Source organism: Syngnathus leptorhynchus, chromosome 18, assembly GCF_054491065.1.
Source record: "Syngnathus leptorhynchus isolate UIUO chromosome 18, UIUO_Slep, whole genome shotgun sequence".
NCBI lineage: Eukaryota > Metazoa > Chordata > Actinopteri > Syngnathiformes > Syngnathidae > Syngnathus > Syngnathus leptorhynchus.
In genome coordinates this window covers 7,337,110-7,355,000 of record NC_141212.1, presented here as the reverse complement: position 1 = coordinate 7,355,000, position 17,891 = coordinate 7,337,110, and the positions used below count along the sequence as shown (strand labels likewise).

The following is a 17,891-nucleotide window of genomic DNA, read 5'->3' as shown; positions in this document are numbered from 1 at the left end:
CTTCGTGTTGATCTGTAATAAAGACACAGAAGATGATAATGGAGAGGAGATTGTGACTTATGACCGTACATTGTTTTAATCATTTTGAATGCTGTGATGCTACTTTATTCCAATGCCCATTTAATCTTTTTCCCTTAATGCTTTGTTTCCACCATCTTATAAAAATGCTCACAAGCCTCACAAAATGTTTCATCAAATCATTACAAGCGCTCATAAATATGTGACAAATCCTCTCACCATTTAAGAAAACATTGCTTTTCTTCTAGATGTCTGTAAAAACTGTGACCATGTCATCGCCAGGCATGAATATACATTCTCTGTTGTTGATGAATATCAGGTAAGTGGGGAAACAATCATGAGGTAACCATGGGTACAGTGTTATGTCCTTAGTCCTTCTCCCAGCATTCATAAAACTGAGATTGCGTTAAAGTTTTATACCCTTATCATTATATTGTAATCTGTTACTTTCTGCAATAATTTCAAAGTAAATTGTTGGTTACTAGGCTTGTTTTTGCTCACTGTCATTTGTGAACATAAATAATGTGTCACTCAGGAGTACACAATGCTTTGCATGCTGTGCGGAAAGGCAGAAGACTCCATCAGTGTGTTGCCAGATGACCCTCGACAGACTGCCTCTCTCTTCTAGAGCCCATACTCCAGATTGACACAAGACTCTTACTGGATTGGCATAAACAAGATCATAAAACTTGCGACATGCTGATGACTTCAAGGTTGCAATCATTTGGACAAACAATATACATTTTTAAGTCAAGTATTTCTGTATGTTGTTACATAACAGCTTTTATAACCATCTTGAACGTGTCTTGATCACTGCACTGTAAATAGACATTCAGGCATTCATGAATTGAGATGTCTACCTATGTACAATGCCTCATTTGAAATAAAATATTGATTTATGTACGATGTGTTATTTGTAAACTGTTTCACCCTATAGAATCAAAACTAAACAAAACTTTTGTTTGCTTGTGGATGTATTTTCATGATCAAAAGCAGCTCGGTAGAAATACAGAAATGTATACTGAGTAAAAAAAAAAAAAAGAAAAGTAAAATGACTCATGCACATTTACAATACTTTAGAATCACGTGTGCTTTATAATATGCTGATGCGGAGCTATTTGTGGTGACTACCGACTTGAGATGGCTTTGCTGATTGATATTCTATTCACTGATCATACAGCAAATGCATGGGTACCATGTTACCAATAAATAGCCCTAACCCTGTACAGTTCTCATCTCTAACGCAACTAGTGTGGAATCTTCAAAGCGGAACACAATTTGTTGACTTGTAAAGTGCTTCAATTTGAATGAATGCAATTCCAAACCGCCACACATGGTTATCATTGAACTTTTTCTTGCTACAAAAAAAGCCAAAGAAAAAGCAATAAAATACTTATCCATTGGCAATTTAGTGAGCTGATATATTTACTAATTGACTTTACCCGGGTTAAACTTTGGAGATTCCACAGTAATTTTTCATTTTTGCTAAAAATAGAGATTTATTTTAGTGTGTTCTTTTTCTTCTAGCATGACAATTTAAAGATCTAAATTTAATAAGTGTGTTCTACTAAATAGATGCACTTGCACACAGTGGTAAGGACCTCTCAATGGTTGACTTTCCTTTATACACAGGCTATATACATGGACAAAACTCACTGACATGCTACTGGCTTTAGGGTTGCAACCAGTGGGCAGAAATACATCCGGTTGGCTCCACAAATGTAGGTAACTCGGACAGATTTGTGGAGTTGGAGTATTGTTTAGCATGGCAATTTCAAATTTGGAATGAAAAAAGGGACGTGAGCGCTCACTTTGAATTTTGCACCCGTTTGCAAACATTCCTAAAGTGTTATGCACATAATGGCTTCAGCGTTTCAAGGTATTCATGGATCTATTTAAGCTAATGTAGCAAATAAATACATTTTTTTTTTACAGTCCACATTCGCTTGAGCACATACTATATTTACACATGCGATTCAGATCGGTCGTTTCTGTTAATCATTCGTTTCAGTTTCCTTGAGCCTTTACACTCCTCAATCAAACCTTTGCCTATAGAGCGGGGGACCAACGGACTCTGCCCGGACAACCTCGCTTGCAGGGGGCCGTGTCGAGGAGGAGGCGTAGACGGGGAGCGGCTGCGTCCCAGAGGCGGTGCCCTCCCGTCGCGGGGCTCCTGGCGAGACGGAGAGCAACTCAGTGAGCGCTGCAGGGTGGGGGAGCCGCAAGGGCGGGGTGGAGGTGGGCTGACGAGCAGGCCGCCGCGGTCTTTTGTCGACTGGTTCTGACTGGACAAGGAATCAGCGTCGCTGGTGCTGCTGGCGCGTACTCGCAAGCGCCGCCGCCTCGAAAGAGAGTACACATTATAATTACATTAAATGATCATCCTCAAGGAGTGCCAATTCCCTAATTTTTTCCAGGGGTTAGATAGTGTCCTACCTGTGGTCGGCACATGCGCCTCCTGACGGTTTCCCGGGAGGTGGGCGAGGCACGAGTCTGCCAGTTAGCTGCTCGGGAACAAAGGTGGCGCTCATGGGTCGTGGAATCTTACTTTTACCGCCCGATGAAGAGGACAGAGAAAGAGGGTCTTCCCCTCCGCAGTCCGACTTGGAGCCTCGTTCCGAGGAGAGACGTTCTCGCGGGAGGGTGACCTGCAGGTTTTCGCAGGAAAGCGATGGGGAAGGGGAGTGGGTGGGCGAGCTGGGGACAGGGCTGCTCCAGCGTTTTTTCCTGTCCCGGTGCCGGTTCCTGCACGGAGAGTCCGGAGGAGTGCCAGAGTCTCGTATTGGGATGCGGCTCAGTTTTGGCGAGCAAGGGGAGTCTTTGGGCCTTAAAGAGCCGAGGAGTGAACAGATCGCTTGAGCCTGCTGGTTCAGCTCTGACGAGCAGTCAGGCAGACCCGAATCGCTCTCTGGGTCTTTAGCTAGTGGAGGAGTCGAACCCTTTAGCGGGCTTGATGACGGAGCCAACTCAGTCTTCCCTCCATCTTTCAGTTGTCCGGGAGCTTCATCGGATTTGTTCGACGGAGCTTCAAGAGGTATCATCTCACTCTTTTCGAGCACGGGGGACTGCGGTGTGCCACTGGAAGACTGAAAACAACTTGGTGATTAGAGGCATGAATAAAAAGATTACAAGGCGTCTTAAAGGTTTTGTTGGTATTTCAGGGTCAGCACTAGGCTGGTTTTATTCCTATCCATCAGACAGGACGCACCAAGTGGTCCATGGCAATACGTCCTCTGAGCTCTATAATGTTACGTGTGGTGTGCCACAGGGATCGGTACTAGGACCAATTCTATTATTTATATGATTCCGCTTGGGGACATAATACATCAATATACAGGGTGGCCACAAAGTCAGCATTATTCTCTGGTCTTCCCAAGTCCAGCATCAAAAGTCTACAGTTAGTACAAAATGCTGCTGCAAGGCTGCTCTCACGGGCAAGAAAATTTGATCACATTACCCCAAAATTAGCCAACTTACATTGGCTCCCGGTTCATTTAAGATGTGACTTCAAAGTTCTTCTATTAACCTATAAATTATTGCATGGCTTAGCGCCTTCATATCTTGTCGACCTAGTTGTTCCTTATGTTCTGTCTCTTAACCTTCGTTCGCAAAACGCTAGTCTTTTTAGTGACACCATCCCCACTCCCTCCACGGCTGGGGAGGTGGTTAGGTGACACCCAAGCTGACAGTGGCTATCTAGATTCTCGTGGACCAATTCAGGATGAGGGAACTGCAGCGGATTACCCTTCTTGAAGACACTGCCAGGACAATCGAGGGCACCTCTGGCAGCTCTTTGCTTTGACCTGGACATCCACTTTTTCATGGATTTTCATATTACGTATTTTATGTGCCCTCTCTGCATCCACTGCAGCCTGGTGATCCTGAAAGGGGGATCCTTCCATCTGTGGTCCCTTCTCAAGTTTTCTCATTTTTCCCCTGGTAGGGTTTTTTTGAGTTTTTCCTTGCCCTTTTGGGAACTCAAGATCAGGGGATGCTTTGAGAATAATTGTCAATTGTTTGTCTATGTGAAGCCATTTGAGACTGCTTGTGATTTAGGGCTATACAAATAAACTTGACTTGACAAGTGGCATTATCAAGAATGGGTGTAACGCTAGTTGAAGCTGATGCGCACAAAAGTATAGAAAACATCACAGACAAAACTGCACATGCGCAAAATGCTTGATTGTGCCTACCTGATCCATGTGGGGTGGTCCCATGATGACCGAGGGCATTTGCCCCAGCATCCCTGGCAGCCTCCTGTGACCGAGTAACCATGACCCGACAGAACAGTGTGATAAAACAGGACTGACTGCTACAGCTGGGCCCTCCTGCGGCGGGTGGTTCTCGCCGTCAGCAGGATTAGGAGTGGCTGCTTTGTCCTCGCGCTGGGCTTCGACCAAAGGCTTGATGGCTACGGAATTGGCGCCTTGCTCCAGTTCCAGCACCACCCACTCCTGGGAGTCTCCTTCTTGGATCACAGGACTGAAGTTGACTGCGACAAACCCGCTGCTGACTGCGCCTTCTTCTGGGTCAGCCGTACCTGTGCCAGAATGATCGTCGGACAAAACCTTCTCCCCGATGTTTGAAAGACATGGAGGCGTTTTGCCCCGACTAAAAAAAACAAAAACAAAAAAAAAGCTGTTCAAGTTTTTTATTTTAAGTGTGTGGGAGCAATCGAAGCACTAACCAGGACTCAAGGAAGCGCTCAAGAGTAGGCTTAGGTTCGGGGGCAAGTCTTCTTTCAAATGCCAAACTCTGACTCTGACGCATCTTTCGGAGCAGCGGCATAGCCCGATCCAAGTACAGGGTCTCGGATCGTACTCGCCTCGGAGAACTCTGCGCGGAGCCAGCAGGGCTTTGGTTGCCCTGGTTCTGACTGTGTTCTTCCTCAGTCACCACCTAGAAAAAAAGATTGACGTAGCAATTAAAACATCAGAACTGTGTGGCAGGGAAGAGAATGCAGTCACTGCACAAATCTGACCTTCCTGATCACTGGCTCAACATGATTCTGGGTTTGAATGCGGTTTGTTTCATCCCATGTGCCTCTGGCAGGAAAGGACGCAGGGGGGGCAGGAGGCGGGCAGTTGTCAGCGTCACTGAAGCGCTCTCCGAGCATAAGGACATCTTCCGTGTTCTCCCTCTGCAATTCCACTGGCAGCACTGATGCATTGGCCATGCTTTTAGAAAGAGATAGAGTGAGAAGGTCACCAACGAACGACTTCATTTGCAAAGCACAGTGTAGAGCAGCACACTCCCAGAGTTGACAGGGTAGAAATTTAATGGTTTTTTTTTTTGTTTTTTTTTAAAACAGCCTACTGGTTCTACCGTTGAGGAAAAATTATGTAGGCATAACTACAGCATGACTGTGCATGTATATTTTTAGTAATGTGTACCCCATGTGAGCTGGCGTGAGGCGGGTGAGCTCCTGGCCAGTGGGTGGTGCCACCGCAGTTGCCAGCATGTCCTCCGAGTCGCATTTCTCCCAATCGTAGGGATCATTGTGCAGCACATTGTGGCTTTTCATAGCACTGTCAAACAGTGACATCAGCAGCTGTCACGGGTAGGGTTGGAAGGGGGGGGGGGGGGGGCAAACACAGGTGTCAGCATTTTGGCAGTCGGTAGACGACCAAACGTGAAAACACAGAACGTGAGCTTCTACCCAACCTCATAGTCTGGTTTAGTGTAGTAGTCCAGACTGAGGATGTGATCCAGGAATGTGCTAAACTCCAATGGTAAGTGATTAAGCATGAGGCGGTGGTCGTATGCTTCTTTTAGATTTCCTACTTGTTCCTGTTGGAAAGGAAGATACAAATACAATTGATAGTCCTCATAGCCTTTACAAAACACTCATTTTTTTCCCACAGAGATTATGTTAGTTCCTACTATTTTGGCGAGTTTATGTACTGTACATGAGATCGTGCCCATGCTGTACCTTGTCTTTAAATTTTCTCCATGGGAGCTGACCAGACATGAATTCAACCAACATGTAGAAGAGGGACCATAGATCGTCATGACGACCAATTTCCTGCAGTCAAAAAAAACAAAACCCCCCCAAAAAACACAGACTGTGAAAACAAGCAATGCATACAGCCTACCACAATTAATAGACAAGTGATATTCAAATACACTCGTCTTTGTAGAGAGACGCACGTGTTATATTATTTGGGGAATGTCGTCAACTCACACAATCAATTATAAAATAGTGATGAAATTACTGTCCTAAGAAAACCTTTCTAATCGTGTTGTGAACATTCCCTTGACCAGTTCCAACCTCCTTGGTGGAAATATTGAAAGATAATGCATGAGAGAAATTGTCTAGTCACCTTATTTTTATGAGTATTGATTGAAGCATATCGCACAGTTCCTCTGAAGCCGGCCACAGATCGAGGCTGGAAGTGAAAAGGGGATAGTTAGAGGGTTTTGTGTGTCACCGGATGAAAATACTTCAAGTCTCGGACATTTTATTTTCATAGGTGGGTTCACAAGTTTTGAGATTACTTACAGGACGAAGTTCTTGGTTGGAGGTCATGTACTGTCGGGCCAAACCAAAGTCCAGCATGTAGCAGCACCTGCAAGTACTTGCTAGTCTTCCCATTGCAAAGTTAGCCTGTGGGTGACCATAACAGAAAGCTCAAATTTGCAGTATAAAAACATATTGACTACTTTGAGTGACTGTAGTCTTACTGGTTTAATGTCACGGTGCAGGAAGCCCACTGAGTGTATGCTTTCGATGCTTTGTAAAATCTGCTTGCCGAGCCGCAGAGTCGTCGAGACTGAGAATGTACCACGGGCCCTGCTCCTCCGTAGATCTGCCAAGTTTCTCCCCTTTGGACAGTCACAACATATTGTTATTACAATTATTATTATTGACCCATTTTAAAACAAAAGTACAGTGAAATATGGACAATTTGAAAATCAACCGTTTTGTGACACTGGATGTTTATGTAATAGGACCCACCTCTCAGGCCCCAAGTGTCAGTAAATAAAAATAGACCATTTCTGCATTACGAGTCATTGGTTGATGTTAAGATCTTAATGGTAAACATGACCTATAAAATTAAAGGAACATCATAAAAAGCCTACCTGGAGTTCCATCACCACATAGTTGAAGCGCTCGTTTCGACCAGCGCTGACAAAGCGACACACATTATCTTTGCCTATCAATAAATAAATGAAAATAAGAAAATGTAATACACAGATGTGAACTATCGGTTGCATTCTTGAGTCAGTAATTAGTCAAACAGAGTAAAATAAATTAAGTCATATTGTATGATTGTATGTATAATACAATACCTTATACAGTATTGCATTTAATTATTGATCCAGATTTCACATTTCATAGAAATAAGGTACAGCTGCCAACTTACAATTTATCATGCAATTTTTCAATGATCTGCACAGTCCTAATTTTCAAGATATAATACCTGTAGTAGAGGTGAACTCTTGATTGCTTGATCAACAAAAACTTCCAAGTTTTTGTTTGCGTGGCAAATTGTCACTTACCTTGCAGTTTCCTCAACACGGCCGCCTCTGTCCTCTGTACCGGTTTGGGGTGAGTGGCAGACTCCGCCTTCATGGCAAGAGTGGCCTGGCTCACTAGGTCCAAGACCTCGTAGACCTCCCCGAAGCCACCTCCACCTATCTTTCTCACCTGCAGAGCAATTTCATATCAGGCAGGAGGTGATCACTGGTGGGGGTGACCCAAAAAGCTGTGGTTGTCAACTCTTGTATCATTGTGACTGCTTAATTTTCAGTCCTATTGCACAACTACAGTAAATAAAATTCAGAGAGAAACCCATGTGGGACATATTACCTGTCCCTGACCTACCAGTTGAGGATAACGGCAATAATAATCATTCTTAGTCTAGTGAAATCTTACCACTCTCCATCTGTCTCTGACCACATCTGCGGTTGACAGGATGTCTGTATGCTCTCCACTCATGGTGAGTGCTCTCTGCTGCAGTCACAAGCTGACATCAGTGGCACCAGCCCATCACTGCAAACAATTGATTCACTCCTTAAACCACATCGCCTGACATTGTGAGTTGTGATAGGTAAGGTTACATACTGGAAATACCTTCATGTCACCAATTCGTGTGTTTTAAAGTGGTATTTAGGAGAGGTTAATTTGATTGTGCGTGACATTCAAATCCGGAGGTAGCAGCGGTTAGCAACTAGCTTTAGCTGATTTTAACTGGTGCCCACAGCATAATGATAAAAAGATAGGGGGGTAACTAGGGATGGGACAGCTGCAAGGCAGCAAAAATTCGAGGCGGTGCTCAATGCTAACTAGCATGTTTACTCGGCTGTGGCTAAGCAGCGAGCCCCCGCTACTCCGTCCCTGCGTTACCTCGCTCGAATGCACTGGTGAGACTCCGGGAAAGAGCCTCCATGGTTCACCTCTTGACAGCAACGTCATTCATATAGTTCCTTTATCTTGCGGATGAAGGCACGGTGATGGGAGGCATTCTCGAAAACGTGAGCTAAGCTAGCCAGTTGATTTATGTCCACCACAGCCGCTGCCTACATCGGCAACGGTGACGTCATAAAAGCTCCGAATGAGCCGCAGAATCACCACGGTAACCATTAACTCCGCCCCGTGGCCAATACAACACGATCACATTGGCAAAAAATGAAATTGCCTAAAATAGCCAAGTCAAACAGTTGGTGGAATTTCAGGTTGAAGATTTATAAACGTTATATTCATGAAAACGTCTGAATTTTAGAATTTTACAGAAGCAAATTAAAGTGAAGATGTAAGTTCGATTTTCCCTACCACTGTTTTCCGGTTATTAAACACACATCTAAACCTCACTGCACACTACCAAATAAAATTGTCACAAAATGGATAAACTGAAATAATTATCTCGTCTCAGTATAAAGACAAACTTACTCAATATGAAAGCTTGGCCTGTGTTTGTAACTTCTGTCATCTCATGGGAGATTGTTGATTTTTTTCTGCTTTCAATATATGTAGCTGTCATTGATAAATGAGATCAATCGAAAGATGTATTTTTTGTTGGAAATAAGTCATTTTCCAACCAATCAATTGAAATTAGGCATTTTTACAACTGCTCACTTGATTTACGCAAAATAGATCTAAATAGCAATATTCATGACGTCCCCTTTAATTTGATTATAATTAAATAACTTGTTATTTATAAAAAGAAAAATATAAATGTGTATGAAAACATTTTTTATGAAATGTTTGATTTTATTGCTTGATTAACCAATTACTGTATTTTTAGTATTCTGCTTGCAACCGACGCGGCTTCGAGCTGAGCGGGTCAACAAAACGAGCATGCACAGATGTAGTGGTAGGCGGGGCTCAGGCAGCAGGTTGGAAAACAGGATACGCTCTGATCTGTTAGTGGGTGAGGCGCAATGCTGTGTTCGTTCCATTGTGTGTGTGTGTGTGTGTGTGTGTGTGCACCGCTTTCTGTCCGTTTGCACACTTTTGCAACTGTAAAGTTTTGTGCGTAATGTTGCGCGACTTCGGATCAACAGCGTACTTTTATTGCGCGACGTTCCGATGTACGGAAATTGCAGCCTTTCTACACGCTGTCGCGGCGCGAGACTAAAAGTCGGTCAAGCGGAGAAGAAAAGTTGCAGAAGCGTTTTCCAGGAAAAGCGCTATTTCGCGACTACATTGTGGAACATTGTAACTGCGGCGTGAATAGCCCTTTGCAGCAGTCCGTTTCGATTATTTCACCCGTGTCAACCCCCCCTTTCGCCATGTTTGCGGGCTTGGAAACTCGGGGTGAAAGTTAAGAGAGAGAGAGAGAGGGTTATGACATTTGTGGCGCACAATCCCTTCATGGATCTGCATGACTTTGATCGCCACCAAATGGATTCTTCCGGGCTGCCAATGGAAAACCAACTGTGTCATTCATAAGGTATTGCATTCTACATTGTGGCTTGTGTTGCATAATCGCCCCCTGTGCTTTCAGTGCTTCCTTATTGCTGTTGTTGTTTTTTAAACAGCCACCAAGCTCGATTGCACGTTCATCTTCATTTCCTGTATTTCTAGTTCGACTTAATAGCAGCTATGCTCTCCAAGGTCCTTGTTTCTGCTGACTGAATCAAAATGTTCATTTTAGCCCGACATAAACATGACATAATGTTTTGGTTGTTGACTTTTAAGCGTGCTTGCTCTTTGACCTTTATGCCTGGGCCTCCATTTTCCTATTTACTTTGTTTTCGTCCAGAGGTAAATAAAGTCTCCTGTTTTTAAAGGTGCTGCAACCTAAAGAGGATGTGAAGAACAGGCTTGAAACTTGAACTGAGATAATACGTTTCCTATTGGATTCATATTTCCTTCCACATGCCAGCTGTATACAAAAGGCAAGTGCAGGAAGTAAAATCACACTACGAGACCTGGACATCAAGATCTCGACATGAGTCTTCCTCCTCAAATGAGTACTGACAAGAGCAGCAAGCATCCGGTAGTGGCGACCATGAAAGAGCCCTTGCAGCATTCGGGGGAGGCTTATTACGGACTGGGTCCTTCATCTTTGGAGTCAATCCAGAGTGACTCTGCTGGCAACTCTGGTGTGTACAACCCAGAGAAAGGACCTCAGGTTCTGCCATCCTATCAGCAGGCCACCCCAGTAAAGTGGGTGCACCAGGACTCCTTACAAGCTCCCAGCTGGCCTCAGGAAGCTCCTGGGCCAGGGTGGAGCCAGAACTTTGGGCCTTATATGGGCGGCGTGAACGCCCGGGGGCAGATGGCGTTCCACAAGGTCGTCCACGACCCTCTTCAGATGGGCAGCGACAATCAGCAGGTTTACAGAGATGCCACCCGGGCTCCGGCTCAGAGCCGAGGGCTCGAGTGGGAGCAGCATGCCATGCAACAGGCCCAGCTGCAAGCATATCAGCAGAAAGGTGTGGAGCTGCAGGGTGCGGCCCACGTGTCAGCTCACAACGCGCAGGGCTCCATGCTGCAGCCCTTCCAGACTACGTTCAACAAGCAGCAGTTCCCGCAGGGATACTACTCAGTTTTCCAAGGCGGCAAGGGAATGCAGGGTTTGCCTTACGGCGAGCAGCCTAAAATGCAACAGCAACAGCTGCTTCATCACATACAGCAGCAGCAGCAGTTACAACAACAGCAGCAGCAATTGCAGAAACAGCATCAACTACAGCTGCAGCAGCAACTTCATCAGCAGCAGCAAATGCAACAGCAACAAATGCAGCATATGCAGCAACAGTACCACCACCGCCAACAACAACAACAGCAGCAACAACAACAACAACAACAGCAGCAACAACAACTGCATGAGCAACAGCAACAAATGCACAAAATGCATCAGCAGCAGCAAGCACAAAACATCCCCCAGCAAGACACACAACCTCCCGATTTCATCACCTATCAGCCTTCGGAACCCCGTCCGCCCGACACTGCGCCCAAAAAACAAGCGGCGCCGATAGTGGAGCCTCCAAAGGAAGTCAAACCTGAGCCATACCCCTCAGAACCCTCAGAGGCAACGCCGGCCACACTAAGACGCTCGCGCCGCCTTTCCAGAGACGGGCAGTCCCCATTAGCGCCGCCTTCGATCAACATGTGGCCTCAAGCCCCCAAGGAAACCTCCCAGAACGGAGTATCTGTTGCACGAACAGGGGACGCCTCGGCCACCACGGGAGGAGTCATCCAGAGCACCCGGAGGAAAAGGAGGGCGTCCAAGGAGATCAACTTGGAGACACTGGCCCAGAAGGCGTCCGAGATGCCCTCCATGCCTGAATCGCTGTCTGCTTGCAAAACTGAGGTTAAAAAAATCCTTCCATACATCAGCTCTGTTTATTCATAGTCTATTTATCTTTACAGAAACATGCTTAACTGAAGGCTCTAAAATTGAGTTTGAGTTCCATGTGATTGGCACTTTGGTTAAACACCCATTCTTACATGTTTATGAACATGTGCAAGTTTGCTCGACATGCAGTTAGTGTAACAAAAGGCAAGATGCAGTTTTTAATGAGGAAGAACTCCCAATTTCACTGTCAAACTTCCTCCAACTCTTTCAACATCACTTTCTTGGCTTTTGTTTATGCTTGACTTTTGCCGTCTCCTGTGCCCAATTCGGATAAGATTCTTCTCAGCTCACTAAACAACTATAATAGTGCTTATATTGTACACAAACTGACCACAACATTGGGTATAACATCTAAATCAGATCAGAATCAGCAATCGGTTGTACACATAATTCAGCATGATTGTTTATTGAATCGTAGCTAATTATGCTCTGAAATAGTTTGCTGCACTGCGTCCTATTATTACTATATTGAGCTTAATGAGGAAAACAAATTTACTCTGTTTAACGAAGTCTTTGTAAAGACAGGCATTTTGTATTGGGTGTCATTAGATGGTGCAAGGGTCCACTTAAACGTGTTGTCTTGTAATTGAGCCTTTATACAATGTGTGTTGACATTGCCGCTTGTGTTTTCTCACTTGCACCTTCCCCAACTCACCACAATTGCACTCACGTCGACTGGGTGCAGCCATACGATTTATGAGAGTGCAAGTCATTGTGCTGCTGCACATGAGTGTGCAGTGGCAGCTGCATGTCTGCACACCTCCACATTCCTCAGGCTCTCGCTCAGTCATTGAGAAGTCCGAGGGAGGGCCGAGCCGGGGTGGGCTGGTCCGCCGAGCTGAACAGTTGCACTCCCTTGTTGCCAAGAGCACACCAACACATTTGCTCATTTGCCAGTCACAATTCATTTGTTTATAATGTAAATAAATGTACATGTTGGAAATGAGGGACTTCTCGTTGGATTCCAAATGAGCGACTGTCATTTGTATAATACCTTTGTCTTTGTTCCATAACAGGGAGATGGTCCTCGAGGCAAACACGCCAACATGGTCCCTTTAATCATGCCTGTGTCGGTGCCGGTGCACAGGATTCTGCCACCGGGTCAGGGCGTGTCGGCACACGGACAAATGGGCCAGCCTGAGCAACCCTCTGTGACGTCTGACTGCAAACCGTCCGTCATCGTGGCTTGTCGCAGATCTCTCCGAAACTCGGTGACAGACAACTTTGAGCAGGTTCCTCCTTGAAGGATTTAAGATTCGCTTTGCTTTTGCACATTTGGAACATTCTTACTTGAATGAGTGTTGAAGTATTCATTTTGAGACCAGATCCTGACGTTCGCTTTTCTCCTTCCTCAATCTAGGATGGAGAGACTGATACCAGACTGGACGAGGAGGGAAAAAATAAACAAAAGCGCAGACCCCGACCGGAGCCTCTCATCATTCCTCCACCCAGACCTTCCACGCTGATCCCAGCGTCCGTCTACTCCAGTATCACCGCCTACCAAAGCAACCTGCGCTCTCCCATCCGCTTGCCGGACAACCCTCTCGCCTTGCCCCCCTACACGCCCCCGCCCATTCTATCTCCCGTGCGAGAAGGCTCAGGACTCTACTTTTCCACTTTCCTCACCAACTTTGCCGTGAGCAACCAAATCCTCCCGCCGCCTGCGACACCCAAGACGGCCAGCAGAAGCCTCCTGCGCTCCAGTAAGTCCTACTTGCAGAATACATGGACCTTAAACCGCTTTGTTTAATTTATTTTTATTTTTTTCAGCAAGTTCAGACATCACACCGCCGGTTCTGCCCTTGATCACAGACGCCACGCCTGTTAGCCTCGAGCCGTAAGCTGGATTTTTTACAAGTAAAGCCTTGAGGCGGCCGACACCACGCCACCATCATCTCCCCCCACTGCTTCCGTTTGTGTGCAGGCGCATCAACATCGGGCAGCAGTACCAAGCGGAAATTCCCGAGTTGCGACACCAGCCTTTGGCTGAATTGGACCCGCACAAGGCTGACTTGGTTTGGCTTCCTTTGCATGATGGCCATCTTAAACACACAGAACCTGATAGTGGTTCGTAGCTCTCCTAGAACATTGATTTTACTTGTGCTGGATTTCCATCCGCCCACTCACCAATCCTCTTCTTCCTCCTCTCCCTCCTCCTCATCTTGTGTTTTTTAGTGGAGAATCTAATGAACATGGCTTGTTCCAGTGTGCTCAGCGGAGGAGGAACCAACCAGGAGTTGGCTCTGCACTGTTTACATGAAAGCGGAGGAGATTGTATTGTCAGTACATGATTTATCAATTGTATGTACAATTATTAGAACAGAACAAAAATCTACTTTTATCCATGAATACATGGGAAATTTTTCAAAAAATGAAGGAAGATAACAATTTTAGCCCATGTTGACATAAAGTATTGTTACGATTAATGAGACAAGATTGCATTATTTTCATTCCATATCTTGGAAACAACTGCAGGATGAATTAGTGGGGCTGCATTATGCTATAAATATAAAAAATATTTTGTACTTTGTGTTTTTAATTTTCTGCATTACTATTTATGTATTTTTTAGGAGACCCTCAGACGTTTACTGCATCAGGAACCAATCTTCCATAAAGGTCATCACCTGGCTGATTATCACTACTCAGGTTAGTTGTATAACATGTATGATCAGCTGACAGTGATCCAATACATTTTAATTATGCAATAGAATTAAGGTTAGGCCTCATGAAGTAACGATACTCATGTCATACTATGTCAGCCAATGTCTTCAGGCGTTGCAACTGATTTCAAACTTTTTAGTTTCACTTCAACATTTGCAACATTTAAGCCACACCCATGACCGCCCAAATAAGGGTGGAATCCAATGTTGGAAGTAGCAAGCCAGGCCCTCATATTTTGTTTCACCACTAAACACAAGTGTCTTCATTCCTCCTTTTACATGTTGATGATACTTCCTGATGTGATTTCCTTGCAGGTTCCGATCACTGGAGTGCGGAAGAAAAGCATTACTTCAACAAAGGGATGTCTGCCTACAGCAAGGACTTCATCTTGGTGCAGAAACTGGTACGCCTCTTCACTTCTGCTCAAGCAAGATGCCGTTTTTCTCAGAATTGTTACAGAGAGTTGTCATGGGCATTTGTTTTCCATTTCAGGTGCAAACCAAGACAGTGGCTCAGTGTGTTGAGTTTTACTACTCGTACAAAAAGCAGGTGAAGATTACACGCAATGGGATTTTAACCTACGGCCCTTCAAACTCACCTACAGAGAAATACATTGAGGCTGCCGTGGACATTAAGGTAGAGATCGCTTAGCTTTGGATTTCCTATGTCATTCATCAAATATATACCAGTTATATATCAGTTTTGCAAGCAAACAAAAACATCCATGTGGGGTACAAAGTTGATCCAAACAAAATAATGTCACATGGTAATTTGTTGCTAGGCAGTGCAACATGACTATACCGGGAAGAAAGAAAATCGGCACCATCTAGTTGGGTGCTGTCACAAAATCTCATTACCCACAGGTTAAAATAATTTTGGGTAACTTTTGTAAACGATTTGAATACAAAAACAAAAGAGTCCAAACAATGTTGATGTTTTATAATGTTGATAACTGTTATGTCCTTGCATGTGGAGAAAGAAAGCTTTCTATTTTCCTTCAAATCTTATGTGCCTTTTCATTCAATTTACCTGAAGTCCCCCCCCCCATTACATCTCACAAGATTGCATAATTCCCAAGGTCAATTGCTAATTTGGAAAATATTCCAGGAATTCTTCCGTTTTAGCTTCACATGCAGTAATGGAACATCCTCCCCATTGCAAACCTGGTCAGGAACATATGAACAAACCTTGCTGCATCTTTCTTCATACGGCCCAAAATAAGACTTGAAAATGTTTTTCCCTACTTGATGATTCCTTTGGGTTCTCAGCAATCTAAACCGAGCCACCTACAAATGGACGACAAGACGAAGCTTTCTCATGAGCAGGAGAGCAATCAACAAGTGATGGTGGCTCACTCACTACAAACACACGACTATGTGAGTGCTTGGAGCAAAAGTGTGAAGCCATCGTGTGCAGTCTTCTCTTCAATAAATAACAAACCAACTTGTTCTCCAAGGCGGGTAGTGCGCTGCTGGTCAAAGAGCCAGAGAACATCATCAAGGAAGCTGCCTACACATCAGCTCCACACAAGCCTCGGAATGACTCTGCAGCAAAGAAAGCCAAGGTGCCAGTAAAGCCCACGCAAGATCCTGATGCAGTATTTCCATGCAAGAAGTGTGGCAGGTATGACCTTGTACGGCTGGATGATTGAAAAATAAAGCACTTGTGTTTTTAAGTGTACTCCATGTCCCATCTGTTGCATCAGGGTGTTCAACAAAGTGAAGAGTCGCAGCGCCCACATGAAGAGCCATGCCGAGCAAGAAAAAAAAGCTGCAGCTTTGCGCCAAAGGGCGGCGGAAGAACAAGCGGCAGCGGCGGCCGCCCAAGCTCGCAGGGACGCTTTGCTAGCGGTAGCGGCGGCAGCATCTCACAGAGGCGGGAACGGAATGGAGAGCCAGGAGGAACTGAGCTCACTGGAGGACTCATCAGAGGGGGACGAGGACAACAATGACAAGGACTGGCGCTGAGACCAAATTAAAATCTGGATTGGAAGGGACGGACGGACGAGAAGATCAACAAGAGCAGAATAAGCACATGAGAAATCTTTCAAGTCTTCCTGTGGAACTCTTGCACTCCCATCCTGGCTGATTAAAGATTGTTTGTATACATCAACCAGGCCGGCACTCCAAATTTTGACACATTTGTATCATTTTAAATATTATAAATGACTATTTTTGTCTAAATGCACTTCTGCAGTACGCTTTTGCCAATGATGCCTTTTTACAGTACTGTATATTCTTTATTTAATTAACTTTTGGTGTGGGGGGGGGGGTCAAACACCAGGCATTTATAGGATAGGGATTTTTCCTGGGTTGGTTTGTATTCATGATCTGCTCATCTGTAATATACACAGAACAAAACCAATGTTGTTTATAGTTCCTTTTAATTCAAATGAGCCCATGGCTTGTTTTCAAAACAGTTTTCTGTGTGTCAAAATGCTGCATTGAATGTTGCTGATTCTATTTTAAGTTTGGTTGTACACTTTTTTTTTTTTTTACAAATAAATAACCTTTAAAAGTTATATGTAAAAAAAAAAAGTATATGCAAAGTTTTTGCCATATTTATGCGTTTTTTAACGATTTTGGTAATGGAAAAAAATGTATTCTGTCAGATGCAATATGACTTGTGAATTATGAATTAAAAAATGTTGAGAACAAAAAAAGGTGTTAGTATTTCACATTCTGGTCACCAGATGCCAGCAAATGACGTTATTCTTCGGTGACTGCATACAGGGAACATCCAGCAACGTTTTTGTTGCGTGTCCACATGGGAGCGCTCTCTATCCTTCCATGCAGTCCCTGCCTTCATTCAGCAGATATGACAGTATTTAAAGAGGATGCCCAGTAACATAGTATATATTTGCAGTTAAGACACTATAACATTTTGAAAGTGACTCATTTGTGTGCTGACTCACTCGTGTCATGCGTTGGTGCATGCAAGTTTGAATTGAATCAGTTTGGAGCCTCTTTTTGTTTACAATATAACAAATAACTGCTTGTTGTGATGTGAGTTGAGTTCACTGCCACAATGTTTGCAGGTTATGGAGTAGAGTACAGAAGGTCACGTGCATGGATGAAATGTCAGCCCAGTGTGAGGTTGATGCAAGACTGATTGAGGGTCATCCTACGTCAGGGTCGAGGTAAGAATAATAAATGTCAAAGTTAGGATTATTTATGTTTAGATGCTCAGCGCGTGATTGTTTTCAGGATGTGACTTGTGAGCCTGAAGGATGGTGACATTCTTGTGAGTACGTCATCTATAACTCCACATCAAAACATTCAGTTTTGATCAAGTGTTGGTTGAAAATGTTGCCTTTATGAATATGAATACAACCGAAGATAATCTCTATTGGGATATATTGTGGTTCGGCTGCAGCTCACCCACGACCATAATGAGCATAAGTGG

At 44.4% G+C, this 17,891-nt stretch overlaps 3 protein-coding genes across 10 annotated transcripts in view; 2 read left to right on the top strand and 1 right to left on the bottom strand.

The window, feature by feature from the left end:
- churc1 (churchill domain containing 1) overlaps window positions 1-921 on the top strand; it is a 1,288-nt gene extending 367 nt beyond the window's left edge. For both annotated transcript variants that reach the window (XM_085938416.1, XM_085938415.1), the window contains exons 2-4: window positions 1-65; window positions 267-337; window positions 554-921. The exon at window positions 1-65 is cut by the window's left edge and continues 71 nt beyond it. In XM_085938416.1, the coding sequence (XP_085794542.1) occupies window positions 1-65; window positions 267-337; window positions 554-646 (229 nt within the window). In that variant the 3' untranslated portion in view covers window positions 647-921. The remainder of the gene's footprint in view (window positions 66-266; window positions 338-553) is intronic.
- On the bottom strand, window positions 130-8,587 carry ttbk2b (tau tubulin kinase 2b). Of its 5 annotated transcripts, none has more exons than XM_085938413.1 (16): window positions 8,369-8,587; window positions 7,898-8,014; window positions 7,522-7,669; window positions 7,102-7,175; window positions 6,703-6,843; window positions 6,521-6,625; window positions 6,342-6,407; window positions 5,951-6,043; window positions 5,683-5,808; window positions 5,412-5,569; window positions 5,000-5,195; window positions 4,706-4,917; window positions 4,559-4,629; window positions 4,212-4,486; window positions 2,455-3,104; window positions 130-2,360 (listed from the first exon to the last, which is right to left on the bottom strand). In XM_085938413.1, the coding sequence occupies exons 2-16, from the start codon at window positions 7,958-7,960 to the stop codon at window positions 1,982-1,984; spliced, it is 2,757 nt and encodes a 918-aa protein (XP_085794539.1). In that variant the 5' UTR covers window positions 7,961-8,014; window positions 8,369-8,587; the 3' UTR covers window positions 130-1,981. The 5 variants fall into 5 exon arrangements, with proteins under 5 accessions (XP_085794539.1, XP_085794540.1, XP_085794537.1 ...); XM_085938414.1 differs by having other exon boundaries at window positions 4,212-4,483; XM_085938411.1 differs by having other exon boundaries at window positions 4,212-4,629; window positions 8,419-8,576.
- Window positions 7,925-17,135, top strand: mideasa (mitotic deacetylase associated SANT domain protein a). 3 transcript variants are annotated; one of them, XM_085938407.1, is made up of 13 exons: window positions 7,925-8,072; window positions 10,255-11,780; window positions 12,842-13,057; window positions 13,186-13,528; window positions 13,596-13,662; window positions 13,750-13,892; window positions 14,001-14,104; window positions 14,396-14,471; window positions 14,801-14,889; window positions 14,979-15,122; window positions 15,755-15,862; window positions 15,943-16,109; window positions 16,192-17,135. In XM_085938407.1, the coding sequence occupies exons 2-13, from the start codon at window positions 10,416-10,418 to the stop codon at window positions 16,451-16,453; spliced, it is 3,084 nt and encodes a 1,027-aa protein (XP_085794533.1). In that variant the 5' UTR covers window positions 7,925-8,072; window positions 10,255-10,415; the 3' UTR covers window positions 16,454-17,135. The 3 variants fall into 3 exon arrangements, with proteins under 3 accessions (XP_085794533.1, XP_085794534.1, XP_085794532.1); XM_085938408.1 differs by lacking the exon at window positions 7,925-8,072 and adding an exon at window positions 9,348-9,914 and having other exon boundaries at window positions 12,842-13,036; XM_085938406.1 differs by lacking the exon at window positions 7,925-8,072 and adding an exon at window positions 9,348-9,914.
- Window positions 17,136-17,891: the final 756 nt, after the last annotated feature.

Excerpts from the sequence above, each read along its gene's own strand:
- ttbk2b (XM_085938409.1), bottom strand. The coding sequence starts at position 7,960 with ATGAGTGGAGAGCATACAGACATCCTGTCAACCGCAGATGTGGTCAGA. Across the intron at positions 6,408-6,520 it reads CCAACCAAGAACTTCGTCCT|CCTCGATCTGTGGCCGGCTT; the intron begins GTAAGTAATCTC and ends TTTCACTTCCAG. Across the intron at positions 5,809-5,950 it reads GGAGAAAATTTAAAGACAAG|GAACAAGTAGGAAATCTAAA; the intron begins GTACAGCATGGG and ends CCTTTCCAACAG.
- mideasa (XM_085938407.1), top strand. The coding sequence starts at position 10,416 with ATGAGTCTTCCTCCTCAAATGAGTACTGACAAGAGCAGCAAGCATCCG. Across the intron at positions 13,529-13,595 it reads CAGAAGCCTCCTGCGCTCCA|CAAGTTCAGACATCACACCG; the intron begins GTAAGTCCTACT and ends TATTTTTTTCAG. Across the intron at positions 16,110-16,191 it reads CCATGCAAGAAGTGTGGCAG|GGTGTTCAACAAAGTGAAGA; the intron begins GTATGACCTTGT and ends CTGTTGCATCAG.